This window comes from Bradysia coprophila, chromosome III (assembly GCF_014529535.1).
Source record: "Bradysia coprophila strain Holo2 chromosome III, BU_Bcop_v1, whole genome shotgun sequence".
Taxonomy (NCBI): Eukaryota; Metazoa; Arthropoda; class Insecta; order Diptera; family Sciaridae; genus Bradysia; species Bradysia coprophila.
The window spans coordinates 1,610,859-1,624,164 of NC_050736.1; the positions used below are offsets into that span (position 1 = coordinate 1,610,859).

Below are 13,306 nucleotides of genomic sequence, written 5' to 3' on the forward strand. Positions count from 1 at the left end.
GACAGTTCCGAGGGGTGACGCACATCCATTTAATCCATTTAATCCATTAAATCCATTAAATCCATTTAATCCAAAAAAAAAAATTTAGTTTTACCGAAATAATTAGGCTACCCACCTGAAAAATTTGTAAAGTAATTGCGAAAAATAGATTTGCACGATCCCCAGCTCGTTTAAGTACTCGTGAGGTATAGGAAATTTTTTTTGTTAAAAATGGTATTAAATTTATTTAATCCATTTAATCCATTTAATCCACTTTACACCAAAAACTCCTGAAAGTGGATTTTTTCGCTTTTTAACATTGTAGTATGAGTTGTAGTACGCGGTTCGATCAAAATCAACAATTTTTTAAACTTTTACAGTATTTGGTAAAATGAACTTTTTTCCTATTTAATCCATTTAATCCAATTTTTATTCCATTTAATCCATTTAATCCATTTAATCCATTTAATCCATTTAATTCATTTAATCCATTTAATCCATTTAATCCATTTAATCCATTTAATCCATTTAATTCATTTAATCCATTAAATCCATTTAATCCATTAAATCCATTTAATCCATTCAATCCATTTAAAACCATTTAATCCATTTAATCTAGAAGTGAGTCACCCCTCGGACAGTTCGAATGAGAAAAGTTTTATTTTCTATCCACGGGAGAGAAAGTGCTGCACTTTTCTCACCAGAAACGTTATTCGACCAGTCGTCAATACAACACAGTTTTCTGAAGGTATATTGAGGAAAATTATTTAGAAGTGTTGACAACTTTAAACAACATTTACAAATAATTCTAGACAATCGTAGAAAACCTTTTACAGACGCAAGCATTATTGCGAGCACAATTATTTGGTCTGTCACATCATTATGATTTAAGTACTTTTGATAGTAAAGCTCCTTGTACTTCAAAAAAGAAAAATTTCACTATAATTCAGCAACGCATTAAAATGTACAGAAAGTATGTATAAAAAGTGTCGGATTTAGGGTAATTTGAGTCAGTCTCGTGGAATTTTCTGTTCACCAATTCTCCGGATGTAGGTATATTTCTAATGAATATAATATTGTCGTGTATTAAACAAGTGGCTCGAAATAGTTCGAAAATCCTTCAACAATCTCTCATGTGATCTTCTCAAATTTACTTCCTAAAATATGTTAAGAATGTATGTTAAGAATGAAATCTATAGTGGAGAATTCGCATGGAACGACTCCTTAGATGAATAATCAATTACATTCTTTGAATAATTGATGTTCGATAAGGAAAACAATTTTCCAAGGAAAGTCAATTTTATTCTGAAAAAATATCTGGTGGATTAATATCTTTATTGGAAGAAAGAATTCTTTTATTGAAAGGTTTAATAATAAGATGTCTATTTTATGAACATGAAAGGAACCCTCATCGCATATTTTATAGACTGAAAAATTATTATAAAGTCATTTACTGATCAAAAGACTTCGACATCATATTGCCTCCAGACAACAAACACAGTTCACAATATGATTGAAGTATTTCCCAGAAAAATGTTAAAAAGAATAAAATGAAATTATCATTCCGAACAGCTTGTGTAATATGTTTTTGTCAATTTTTCGTACATACGGCAAGATTTCTGTCTCATTATGAACACAACATTTCAATTTACACACCAAATAGAAAATGTTTATAAATAAACCATACGTATCCGAACCCATGAAACAGCTTTGCTTCGTCTTTTTAAAATACAAATTTTAACAGTCACATTAGTCACTATATCGCGTAAAGTAAAGTATAAGATAGATACGTTGACCGGTAGTGGATGATAATTAATAAAAATGTTTCAGCTGATATACATCAATTCGTACACATATGTTATATAAATAAGTGAGCAATATTATGTTGGTGTTCATTTATTGGGTACGTCTGAGAGTTTTGAGATATCAAAATACATTGCGCTGCGTGCTTTCAGAATAAGAAAAAAGAAAGAAAGAAAATAAGTAATATAAAATACTATATCGGTTCGTTCGGTGAATGTGTTGTTTATTCTCGCTGGTTTTAAAGTTCGCTTATTTATTATCCCTTTTTTCGTATGTGCCAATTGGATACATATAAATTGTTTGGGTTTTTTTTTTATTTCGCTGGTTAAAAAACAAATTTTGTACATCAATCCCCAGTTCATTGAATGTAATCATTGGGATCGCATGCATTCAGTACCAATTTAATTGGAATATTGTGGCAAAAGAAAAAAGTCGTTAAATCTTATTGATACTTCTCTCTGCTGTTTTTTTTATGTTAAATAAAAATACACGCTTTACAAATCAGTGTAATTCAACCAACTAAAAAATAAAAAAAAAGTTCGTTAACGAACAAAAATTTTATAAGAATATTCGTCGACAATAAAAATTGAAATAATAAAAAAAAACTTTTTTTTTTAACATTGTGTGATCATGAAGGGGCTAAATAAAAATTGTGCATTTGGATTTATCCAAAATTAATTGGTCCGAACATACTTGTTGATATTTATTTAAAGACGGAGCCGACGACGGTTGTCAACAGCGTAATTGTTGAAACGGAGCGGAGAAACAGTTTTGTGAATATAAAATGCTCCTAAGACTTGTGACTTTTAGCATATTCAACAAAAGTCTTTCGTTGGTGTGACAGTGAATTTTATTTTACTCTGCACTCAGAGCATATTGAAAAGAAGATAAAAGAAAAGTTAAAAAAAAAATAATTTTATTTTTTAAATAAATTTAATTAATTAATTAAAACGAAATATAATTTTTTTGTTTCTGTGAAACGGTCTAAAATATTAGAATTTTTCTTTTGTGATAAATTATTTAATTATTTTATTTTAATTTATTTCATCGTTTCGAATTTAATTAACGGAATCTAATCCCAACCAAACAAATCAAAACAAAATGAATAAATACTTAATCATATCAATTGTGATACCAGTGGCCCTGCTCAGCCAACACTACATATCAGTTTGTTCAATGTCAATCGAACCGAATAAAATCGAAACACACCATCATAGGCGACACCACAAACACTCGCCAAACATGTGGAAAATATTGGGTCAAACTGTTAATACGGAGCAAAATGAGGACGATGATAATCATCACAGTAATCATCACGACAAATTCAACGAAAATGGAAACGGACACGTTACGAAAGTTCCATCGAATTGTCCGAAATGCCAAAATCGTCCAGAAATTCGAATGACTGAAGAAGAACTGACCGAACTTCGGATCGAATATGTGAAAAATCAAATTTTGAAAAAATTGAAATTAACGGAACGTCCCCAAGTGTCAGTTTCGCTAAGCAGTGGTCTGCCGAAACCAGTGGCAGAAGGGGCCACATTTCTCAGTGATTCCGATGACGATTCGATAACAGGCATCCCAGATGAATTTTACGGCAAAACAACACAGAAAATCATTTTCCCTCAATTAGGTGAGTGCAAATTTCGCTTCGGAATGTTCAACTGATTCGATTTGAACTTTGTACTCCGATAAAATTCTCTTGATTGCTGAAAATTTATTGCTCTGTGTGGTAGAGTCGTGTGATCGCTTTAATGAAATGACCTTTTACACATGTTTATAAACATACAATCCAGTAACAAACGTTTGATATCGGGTGCAATAATCCATTTCCATATCACATTGTTTCAAGGTTTACATTATATTTGTTCGAAACTGCCCCTTTGGCTTTTAGATACATATAACATGTGAATATTACGTTGACTGTTGATAAAAATAAGTATAATAAAAGTCAGTGGTTCGAGGCGTCGAATAATATTGACTATTAACTGGTCACAAGATTAGTCATAAATATGTGATGTTCAAGCTTTTTAGTAGCTATATAATGTTCTCACATAAACTTATCTCGTTATTATCACACAAGGGGCAAATGGTTTTGGTAAATATTACAGCGACGATTCGTTTATTAATTCAGACAATTTGAAATTAATTAACACTTTGAAGATGTAAACAGCTGATGAACGAACGCGCAGCTGGTTTGTTTAGATTTTGCTATCGGCAATTTTTATTGTGTTGGAACTTTCCGATGCATCGTTTTTTCGCTCGGAAATATTTGTGTCGCGATTTACGATGATTTGTTTATTCGATTTAAATAAGTTCAGAACAGACAGACTCAGAAGCCTAAGAAAGTTCAATCTCGCTCAGTAAGCCAGGGCTTATTATTCGGAATTGTAATTCTTGAATTCTACACAATTGTAAAAAGTTCTTAAAAAGTTCTTGGAAATTTTAAGAATTTTCACGAATTAATTCTCAAAAGTTCTTTAAATTCTTAAAACTTACTAAAAAAATTTGAAAATTCTTAAATTTATGAATTTTAAAGAATTTCATAGTTCTTGAAAATTCCTAAAATTTCTAAAATATTTCCGAAAAATTCCGAATAGCAAGCCCTGCATGCAAAATTAAAGTTAAATTTGAGGACCGCAGATCTCACCTTTCTCTGATGGTGATGATTTCGGTTAACTTGATAAAATTGAAGAAAGAAAATAGTTCTAAGAAACAAACACATAATTCCTTCATTATAAGGACATTACCTTTAATGGAACAAACAATATAAACCTGATACATTTTACCGAAAACCGACATTAAATATTGTTGTCTATATACACCGTTAATAAAGTAAAAAAAATGATTAAAATAACACTGAAAGCTGAAATATATAAACAATAAAAAATATAAGTCGCACTCCAAGCTAAAATAAAGAAACCATAAAAAATAAGTCGAAAAATATTACTCCATGAGAGTCATCTTTACGGTCTAATGAAATAATGACATAAAACATAACAACGTTTACACAACGTGACACACATCCAAGCTTTTATGCTATACATGATTCTTTTTTCTTCAACAAAATTTTTTTCCATATTTTCCCCGTACAATTTTGTAAGCGTATCAAAGGGGGAGCAACACAACTTTGCCAACAAATGTGAAATATACCTTTTCAACCTTATAAATAATAACTATGTCCTATTGAAACGATGCGATGTAGAGAGAGGGTGGTGTTTTTTTCTGTATTTTCTTTATCCATCTTCTTTTGATAGACGTCCTTAATGAAAGTCTTTCTGATTTATTTACTTGACTAAAGACACGACAATACTTTTATTCTTATTATTTCTTTCTTTCTCTCCTTTTTTTGCAAATAAATACTTGGGTTATTATACAAAAGGATTTTCTCACAAACAAAAATAAAATATAATGATAAAATATGAAAACACACAGAGCACAGACAAAAACGAAAAAGAAAATTTAATTTTAACGAAAGAGAAAAATAATTAAAACCATTTTTTTCATTCATCTATTACCATGTTATAAAACGTAACCGGCCCGGTAAAAACAAAAAAAAAAAACCGAACGAACGAACACATAAATTTAACCACTTTATTTTCTTTACGGTTTATTTGCAGACAGTGAACATTGTCGTGACTTGGATGAAATCGGATCGTCAATGTGTTTTTCCATTCAAATACCGGCTGACATTGACCACAATGATGTGGAAAGTGCAGAGTTGTGGGTATACAAAGAGCCACATGTCATGGATACAAATAAGCATTCCTTTTTGATTGGCGAAGTGGAAACATGGGACTCGAAAGGTATATATTATATTGCACATAATATGCATTGTACACACAAGCATTTAGTAAAATGTCTATGAAAAAAAGAATTAGCTTTGTTCAGTGAATATTTGTTTGAACTATTTTCTTCGGGATTGATCAGATTTTCCTTTCATAGGAATCAGATTTATTTCAACGGAAATTCTATTTTATATTATTATACTGTTCACGAGCAGGGCCTATTTTAGAGAATTTAAAATTACTTAAAACTACCAAAATTACTAACAATTTACTTAAAATTACTAAAACTTACCAAAAATTTCGGATGTTAAGAAAATTCTGGCAATTTTCGTTGATTTTTAGTATATTCAGGTAGGTTTTCGTAATTTTCGGTAAATTTTAGTAATTTTAGATAAATTTTAGCAATTTTCTGTAAGTTTTAGTACTTTTCTATAAATTTTAGAAATTTTCGGTAAATTTTAGTACTTTTTGGTAAATTTTAGTAATTTTCTGTAAGCTTTAATACTTTTCTGTAAATTACTAAAATTTTCGGTAATTTAAAATTTAATCAAGTTTCGGTAATTTTAAATTTAATAAAATGGGTACAACGGTGAACATGACTTTAAACAGGAAACTAATGCTGGTAGAAGAAAAATATGAAAACTGTTGCTATATACGACTACATTGGACATTCTGATTAATTATAAGTTTAATTAATGAGAATGACCGATGACATAGCAAAATAGTTCCTATAACCTGAAATCAATATATGGTTAGTCCATTACCCTGATCTGACCTCATTAAAGTCAATCGAACCCCCCCAAAACGATCGAATAACATTTTCTGTTAACTTTACAATTCAGTCAATTTATACAAAATTATATTATGTGAATCAGATCAAAGAACGTTTTTCATACACAAAAAATTCAAAAGAATCTTTTTTTCTGTACAAAAAAATAAGCCATTCCATTATCCAATTTTAATGAGTTACTAAATATCAAAACCAATCCATCTTTACAGATATTTACACACAAAAACCGTTTGCCATACAAGAGACCAATGTTACAGGTACAACGCCAATATCTTTTGATAAATGAAATTCGAGGCTAACAAAATATTTTTTTCCATTTTTTTTCCTTCTACGTATGTTCACTCTCAACAGAAGAATGGGTGAAAATTGATATAGCATGGAAAATAAAAAATTGGATTGAAGAGAACGATTTGGAGCATGTGATTGATATCTCATGTAATACATGTGAAAAGCACCCATCAATGGATATGCTATCGTTGGACCAAGGCTACAGACCTTTTATTGTGATAAACACGCATCCCAGTCGCAAAATAAAACGACAGCGTAGAAGCGTAAACTGTTCGCCAGGTGTGACTGAATGTTGTCGGGAAAAATTGTACATTTCATTCGAGGAGATTGGCTGGGATGATTGGATATTGTATCCGCCCGGTTATCATGCATATTTTTGTCGTGGATCGTGTGGATCGGCAGCTGCTATAACACTAAGTGGATCGTATTACAATTCGGTCATTAGGGTAAGTCAAACTGACGCAAAATAAAGTGAAAAAGGATTGTGGTGTGCTAAATTACCGTTTTCGCGTTACAGAAATTTATGATTCAACGCAACAATTCAAAGAGCAAAAGTTTGGAATTGATACCTTGCTGCACTGCCACTCAATTTTCGTCATTACAGTTAGCGTATATGGAGAGTAATAACAGTGCAACACAAAAAACATTGCCCAACATGGTGGTTGAAGCTTGCGGTTGCATGTGATGAAATAATAATGTACGGACAAGAGAGTGTGTTACTCTTTTTATATTCCGTTCGAAAATATAGAATTTCATTGGAGCATTTCATACATGTGAAATGAGATTATTATGGCGCTAATGATGACGGAAAAGAGGTCGGCTAAAAGCTAATTAAAGCGGATAACAGTATTTATGTTAAGGGGTGTTAGACGTGAAAAATATGAAACACTCTCTCTCTATATTGTGTTTTATTGTAAACAAATTTTATAAGGCTAAAGATTAAGTGTTTATACATAGCTGAGCTGAAAAGCTTTTAAATGTACTTACGGATGTAGAATTGTATTTCGAAGAAGAAAAAATGAAGCGAAATGAAATAAGACGAGAATAAAGAATTTTAAATGCGACCCTAATTGAAAGCTCATTAGAGTTTTGATTTAATTTTAATGGCACGTGTTCCAGGTAGCAGTTTTATCCTGCCAGTTTTATTCATTCTCTTTCTGTGTTTTGGACAATGAAAGCGGTCTAAGGCTCTACTTCTTCCGAATCTATTCTCTTGATGACAAATCGATTTTCAATTTCGACGTGACTTCGTTCGTCCCTGAAGCTATTAAACCCGTTGATAATGTCTCTCGAGTATTGCTTTCGTAAAACGATTACGTAAACTATTTTGGTTATGTTTTATTGCTTCGTTGTAAAAACAATTTACTTTATGCACCGACAACATAACTACTGCATACCAATTACGGACTAATGAAATACTTAACTTATGTCCACAAAAAAGGAACAAAAATCCGAATCGTCCGAGCTATGCAGAGAAAATAACTGAAATATTTCCGGTCCTGCTACATTATTGTTGACAGTAGGTCGCGGAATGCACTGTTGTGTTGTTATGCAGAACCCAGAATTATTCACTGTTATCATTGAAATAGATACAGAACATAGCGAGTGGTATGTGGTAGTCAAAATTGAGCGTTTACGTTTGAGTTTGAAGATGGTAAAATAAGGTCGAAAAAACACATTGTTCAAGGTAAATAAAGGTTTCTAGGGTTTCTAGCACATAACATTTCTGCCAGTTTATACAAGTTTCAAGTTTCTCCTCTATCTTAAGGTATACATGCTATCACAACTATACAGTCCATCACGGTACACGTTAATGAACATACTCTATGTTGTCAAAAAAAATTACTAGAAATACACACACGGAATTTTGAAAACCGACGTATTTTCTGTTTCTGTGTTTTAGATTTCTCCATATAAAACTACATGCGAAAAGTCAGTAAACCACAAAACAGAAAATGTGTCGGTCTTCAAATTTCAGGAAACGAAATTGATTGGAATCGATCGATAATTGTAATTCACTTACCATTTAGTAATTCAGGAAATATTATTCAAAATCTCTTAGAAGCGATGAAATCAGTAAATCTGTTACTTCAACATCTACTAACGTTCGATACAAAAATCTATTACTTCAATATTTTTAACATACGTTTCGCTATATAAGTTTTAAAAAATTAAAAAATTCGCCTTCATTTACTTTCAATTGCATGAAATCTAAAGTAATTTGTGGTTGAGACATCTTCTACCGACACTGGTATTTTCTTATGAAAAACATGAAAGCTGATATACATTAGAAGTTCAGACATTGGCTAGTAACATGTAGAAATTATTATCCATAATTATTGTGTTATTCGTTTATTTCCAGCCCCGTTCCTAGCATGAACATAAAAATATTCGAAGTCACAATAGACACTGTGTTTCTTCGTAAAGATAGATTACTTGTTTTCGGTGGCTGTATGAGTTAAAACACACAACACAAACAATCTTAAGCTGTAGCTCTTATCAAAAAAGACTTCAAATGCGACATTTGTCAAAGTAGTGTTCATGCTACGAGCCGATCTGTGGTTTAATGTTTGTCGGTGTTCAGTAGAACAGCGTCTGCATTTTTTAATTATGTATTTTATAGAACAAGTCTCAGTACACGTACTGCCCCTACATTACCCGTAGAAAGTTCGATTAAGTCCAATTACGAGAAATGTCCGATTTTGTCCAACTTTATCGAAAAATGTCCGATTTATTAAGGTCGGACACCCCGAATATTAGTGGGACGTCTGTATATAAGGAGACCTCTAACCCGACCACATCGCTTATTCTTTCCACCTTTCTCGATTTCAGATGAGTTTCTGAGGAGTTTCTGTTGCAGATTGATAATACTTTTAGTGAGTGCTTGTAACTGAACTGTGGGTATGGGTATCCCTGAAGTGCACCGACTGTTTTTTTTAGGATTCATTTGAGTTAAAATTGTCAAATAAATTTTTATCCTAATTCGACCTATATGGTTTTACACCCGAAATTATAAGATTTTGTGATACTTCAATCCAAGATATGACAAAAAATTATTTTATCGAGACAATCAGTTTAGAATATTCTACCTCAACAAAAACTAACTTCCAGAAACGACTATGAATCGCCATTTACATACTAATATCTAAAAAGTTACAAGTCTTTTTGATGAAATGATATGAAAGTTTATTTTCATTTCATTTATGATTCACTAGACTTGTACATGCAAAAAGGCATGACCTATTTCATAGAGGTTAGTCATTTCTTTTCCACTGTCGCCATGGCCTGGTGAGATGTGGTTTATTTTTGAACAGCATTATTAAATGCAAAGCATCGTAAGATGCTTATCACACTATCTCACAGATCGAAACAGTGGCAGAAACGTTTTCCATTCAGTCTTTTTACGTTAATAATCCGGACAATATACGATGGAAGTGGTGAAAGTAGCCTGACATAAATTTCATTTTAAAGATTCTACTCCCTCAAGAGAAATTTTTTTTTGTAAGAAAGTGTCATTCAAAGTAAATTTGTTACATTCATTGTACGGAAATTATGTACCTCATGATCACCATGACGATGCTGTAAATTTCAATATTCGCACCTTTGTCACAATTACGTACATTTAGTTCATGAAATATCGCCGTGATATCTCAATCAATATTTTTCATTTAAGGTGTTGACTGCGTCATTCACATAAAATTATGATTAATGAAATGAAATATTACTTGTTCGTAAATGTAAATATCAAAACTTATGAGAATTTAATAAATAAATTGTTCCAATGTGTCACAACGACGAGATGGATGAGTTAATAAATTCAACAATGACATTCTACATAGCATTGCCAATAATAATTACTCATCGAGGGAGACGTTTACTTTCAAAAGCGGGGTAAAAATAACATCTCATCCATTTCCTGAGATGATAAAATATAATTTCAAGATTTGAAAATGATTATGCTCGTTACATTAAGAGCATTGTGTGCATTTCATTTACTATACTTCAGATAAATCGTGAAACGAATTAAATATAGAATCTAAGTGGAAACAGATACAAGAAACCTGAAAAACACCTTTACTGATAGATGAACATTATTTATTATTCTGATCGATCCAATAAACGTACAAAGAGCCAACATACACTAACAACCACACAATCAACGGGAAGTTTTAAAGTTTTGTTTTAATTATCAACTCTCTGTTTCTCTGTTCAATCATATCCCAAATATATTCGAAGACTAGAAAATTTCGTCCGATGAAAAATTATGGAATTTAATTTAGAGGCACACGATCAAAAACATTTAAATTTATTTCCCAGCTAAGCCTTAGCTCTCAATTCGTTATTAAAATCTTAATTGAATTAAAATGCAAATTAAAACTTTTTTATTATTTCATCTGCTCAAAAGCTTTTACATTTTCACTATGGTTGGGCGCATTTAGAGTTTACACCCTCGATAAAGTAACACAACGTGGAAGATACGGTTCAGAAAACAATCCCTAATTTCTGCATTAACCTCTCTAATATCTTAATTCGCATCTTAATCTTTTAATTTGATTATATTTCTTTATTTTCATCTTTTTCAAGTTTTTCTCGTTTTTTTCTTTGCTTTATACCCTAATTTTGTCACAACGTCCAACAAATAAACGTTACATTCACATAATATATATACCATCTCAACCTTAGCAGAACAGGAGTGATGGTATTAGATGTTAGTTAATACACAAGCGAAAGGGAAATTGCACTTTTTTCTTCTTCATAATACAAATGAACGACTCGCCTGAAGGAAAAATTTCGTACATCTCTCGTCACTTAATATTACAAAGTACTTGGGGGTAACAGCTGCTGCTGTCCGTTCCAGATAGGTTATTTTGTCAACTGACGGAATATATAAAAGTAATAAAACAGAAATAAACAAACACTAACCAGCGAAAACATAAAGGCTACTGACTCCATGCTCCCCCAATCTTTTTTGTTTGCCTATACACTGACCTGTAAACCGTTTTCGCATTAATTAGCCTTGTCGTATCGTCATTTTCGTTGTATATTTTAGTTTCAAGCAATATTTCACTTTATAATATGTAAATGCAGACAAATTTAGAAAATAAAATCAATGTTGCAAAATGAGCTTACCTATGATGTTCAAAGTATACGATAAAGACATTTTCGGCTGAAAATGAGAGACAGAACAATTTAGTGGTTTCCACGGTAATTGTTTCTTGCTACAAAAAAAAACGATAATTTTACCTCGGTGTTTATTTGGCACTCATAGACGCCTCCATCTCTGATTTGTGGATATTTTATTTGCAATGTCCAGATGGATGAATTTTTTGGTCGATTCACCTGCAAGATTTGATAATGTCCGATTATTTCTATGAACTCGTTATTCGAAACTAATTAGAGCTATTAATAAATCTTTGATCTCAAGGAATATGCGGAGAATGGTTAGTGATTAAAAGAAACAAAACATCAATACGAAAAGCTGCAGAGTTAGTTGTGGACAGGTGACCTTTGAATATCAAAGAAAAGCAGCGGAGGTATAGATATATAGTGAACTTGAAGTATCACATTACGTAAGATCAAATTCAGAAGTGCGTAGAAGGCAAAAATTCTCCCATTCTACGAAAAGTATCTTCTACCATGGACTAGGTACAAAAATCAATTGTCAAACATAATTTGTTGCGCAATATCATTTCGAGCGGCTTGTCGACTTTTGTCTGATCCGTCAGAAGCCAGTGTTGAGAAAGGATAAATGTAATTTTGTTATTCTATGAATAAATTCGGAGAAGAAAGCTTAATTATTTGCTATTTTATGTGGGTATAATTGTCCATATAGTCACCGCTTTTTTTGCAATCTTCACAAAAACAACTTTGGAAATATTTTGTTGTTTGTTTGTCTTTCACAACACAATTTATTTCGGCTAAAATCAAAATTTAGCCAATTCGGAAAAACGACCATGTTCAATTAAAATTTGATTCAGTCCGATATGCATGCTTGTTTATAATTTGCAAACAAGTTAAGTTGATGGACATCAATTTATAGCTGCCAGCAATTTAAATATTCTAAAAATATTATATGTTCGATTTAAAAAATAAAAAAAAAGTTTTATGTTGTAGAATGGTAGCACAATGTGCACAGCCAATCAAATTAATATTTGACATGAAAATAATTAAAATCGAGCCAACGAAAACATTCATCAGGAACAAGAATTCATTCAATTGTTTTCGTCAATAATTTTTGTGTACCATAAAAATCTGGTTCCATCTCAAACCAGTTGAAATCGATTCTAATTAGTCTCCTGTCCCCCACCCTTTTGTACGAGAACCCCGAGGCCCTGTAGTAAAAATTTTGTTACTAAAAGTTTACTGCATCGAAGCACAAATGATGGAAATTTCTGGTTGTGTGTTTGTTGAGCTTCGTTACACACAATAAGTGCCATTTCAATCGTTTGTCCTATTGATAAAGAATGTACTATTTAAATGCTTGTATTTGTTCATATAGGCAATTTAACTTCGCCTATTGTTCGATACAAAATCTTGTACTTCATTTGTTTTAGCAATCATTTTCCTGAGAAAAACATACCTATCTTAGGTCATCGCATACTTCTTTCGTTGCTGTCGATAACAGATCACACCAGGCAGAATAAAAAGCTCCAAGCCT

The 13,306-nt window shown here is 31.7% G+C and overlaps 2 protein-coding genes across 3 annotated transcripts in view; one reads left to right on the plus strand and one right to left on the minus strand.

Moving 5' to 3' along the window:
* LOC119077426 (zwei Ig domain protein zig-8) overlaps positions 1 to 13,306 on the minus strand; it is a 170,598-nt gene that overhangs the window by 62,691 nt on the left and 94,601 nt on the right. For both annotated transcript variants that reach the window (XM_037184651.1, XM_037184643.1), the window contains exons 4-5: positions 11,893 to 11,988; positions 11,779 to 11,815 (exon numbers count right to left, since the gene is read on the minus strand). In XM_037184651.1, coding sequence (XP_037040546.1) covers positions 11,779 to 11,815; positions 11,893 to 11,988 — 133 coding nt within the window. The remainder of the gene's footprint in view (positions 1 to 11,778; positions 11,816 to 11,892; positions 11,989 to 13,306) is intronic.
* LOC119076816 (growth/differentiation factor 8) lies at positions 1,727 to 7,724 on the plus strand. Its single transcript, XM_037183809.1, has 5 exons — positions 1,727 to 3,415; positions 5,403 to 5,588; positions 6,570 to 6,617; positions 6,712 to 7,094; positions 7,166 to 7,724. Exons 1-5 carry the CDS (start codon positions 2,884 to 2,886, stop codon positions 7,331 to 7,333), a joined length of 1,317 nt encoding a protein of 438 aa, XP_037039704.1. The 5' UTR covers positions 1,727 to 2,883; the 3' UTR covers positions 7,334 to 7,724.

Coding starts and splice junctions, on each gene's coding strand:
- LOC119076816 (XM_037183809.1), top strand. CDS start 2,884: ATGAATAAATACTTAATCATATCAATTGTGATACCAGTGGCCCTGCTC. Junction 5,589..6,569: donor GGAAACATGGGACTCGAAAG/GTATATATTATA, acceptor CCATCTTTACAG/ATATTTACACACAAAAACCG. Junction 7,095..7,165: donor ATTACAATTCGGTCATTAGG/GTAAGTCAAACT, acceptor TTCGCGTTACAG/AAATTTATGATTCAACGCAA.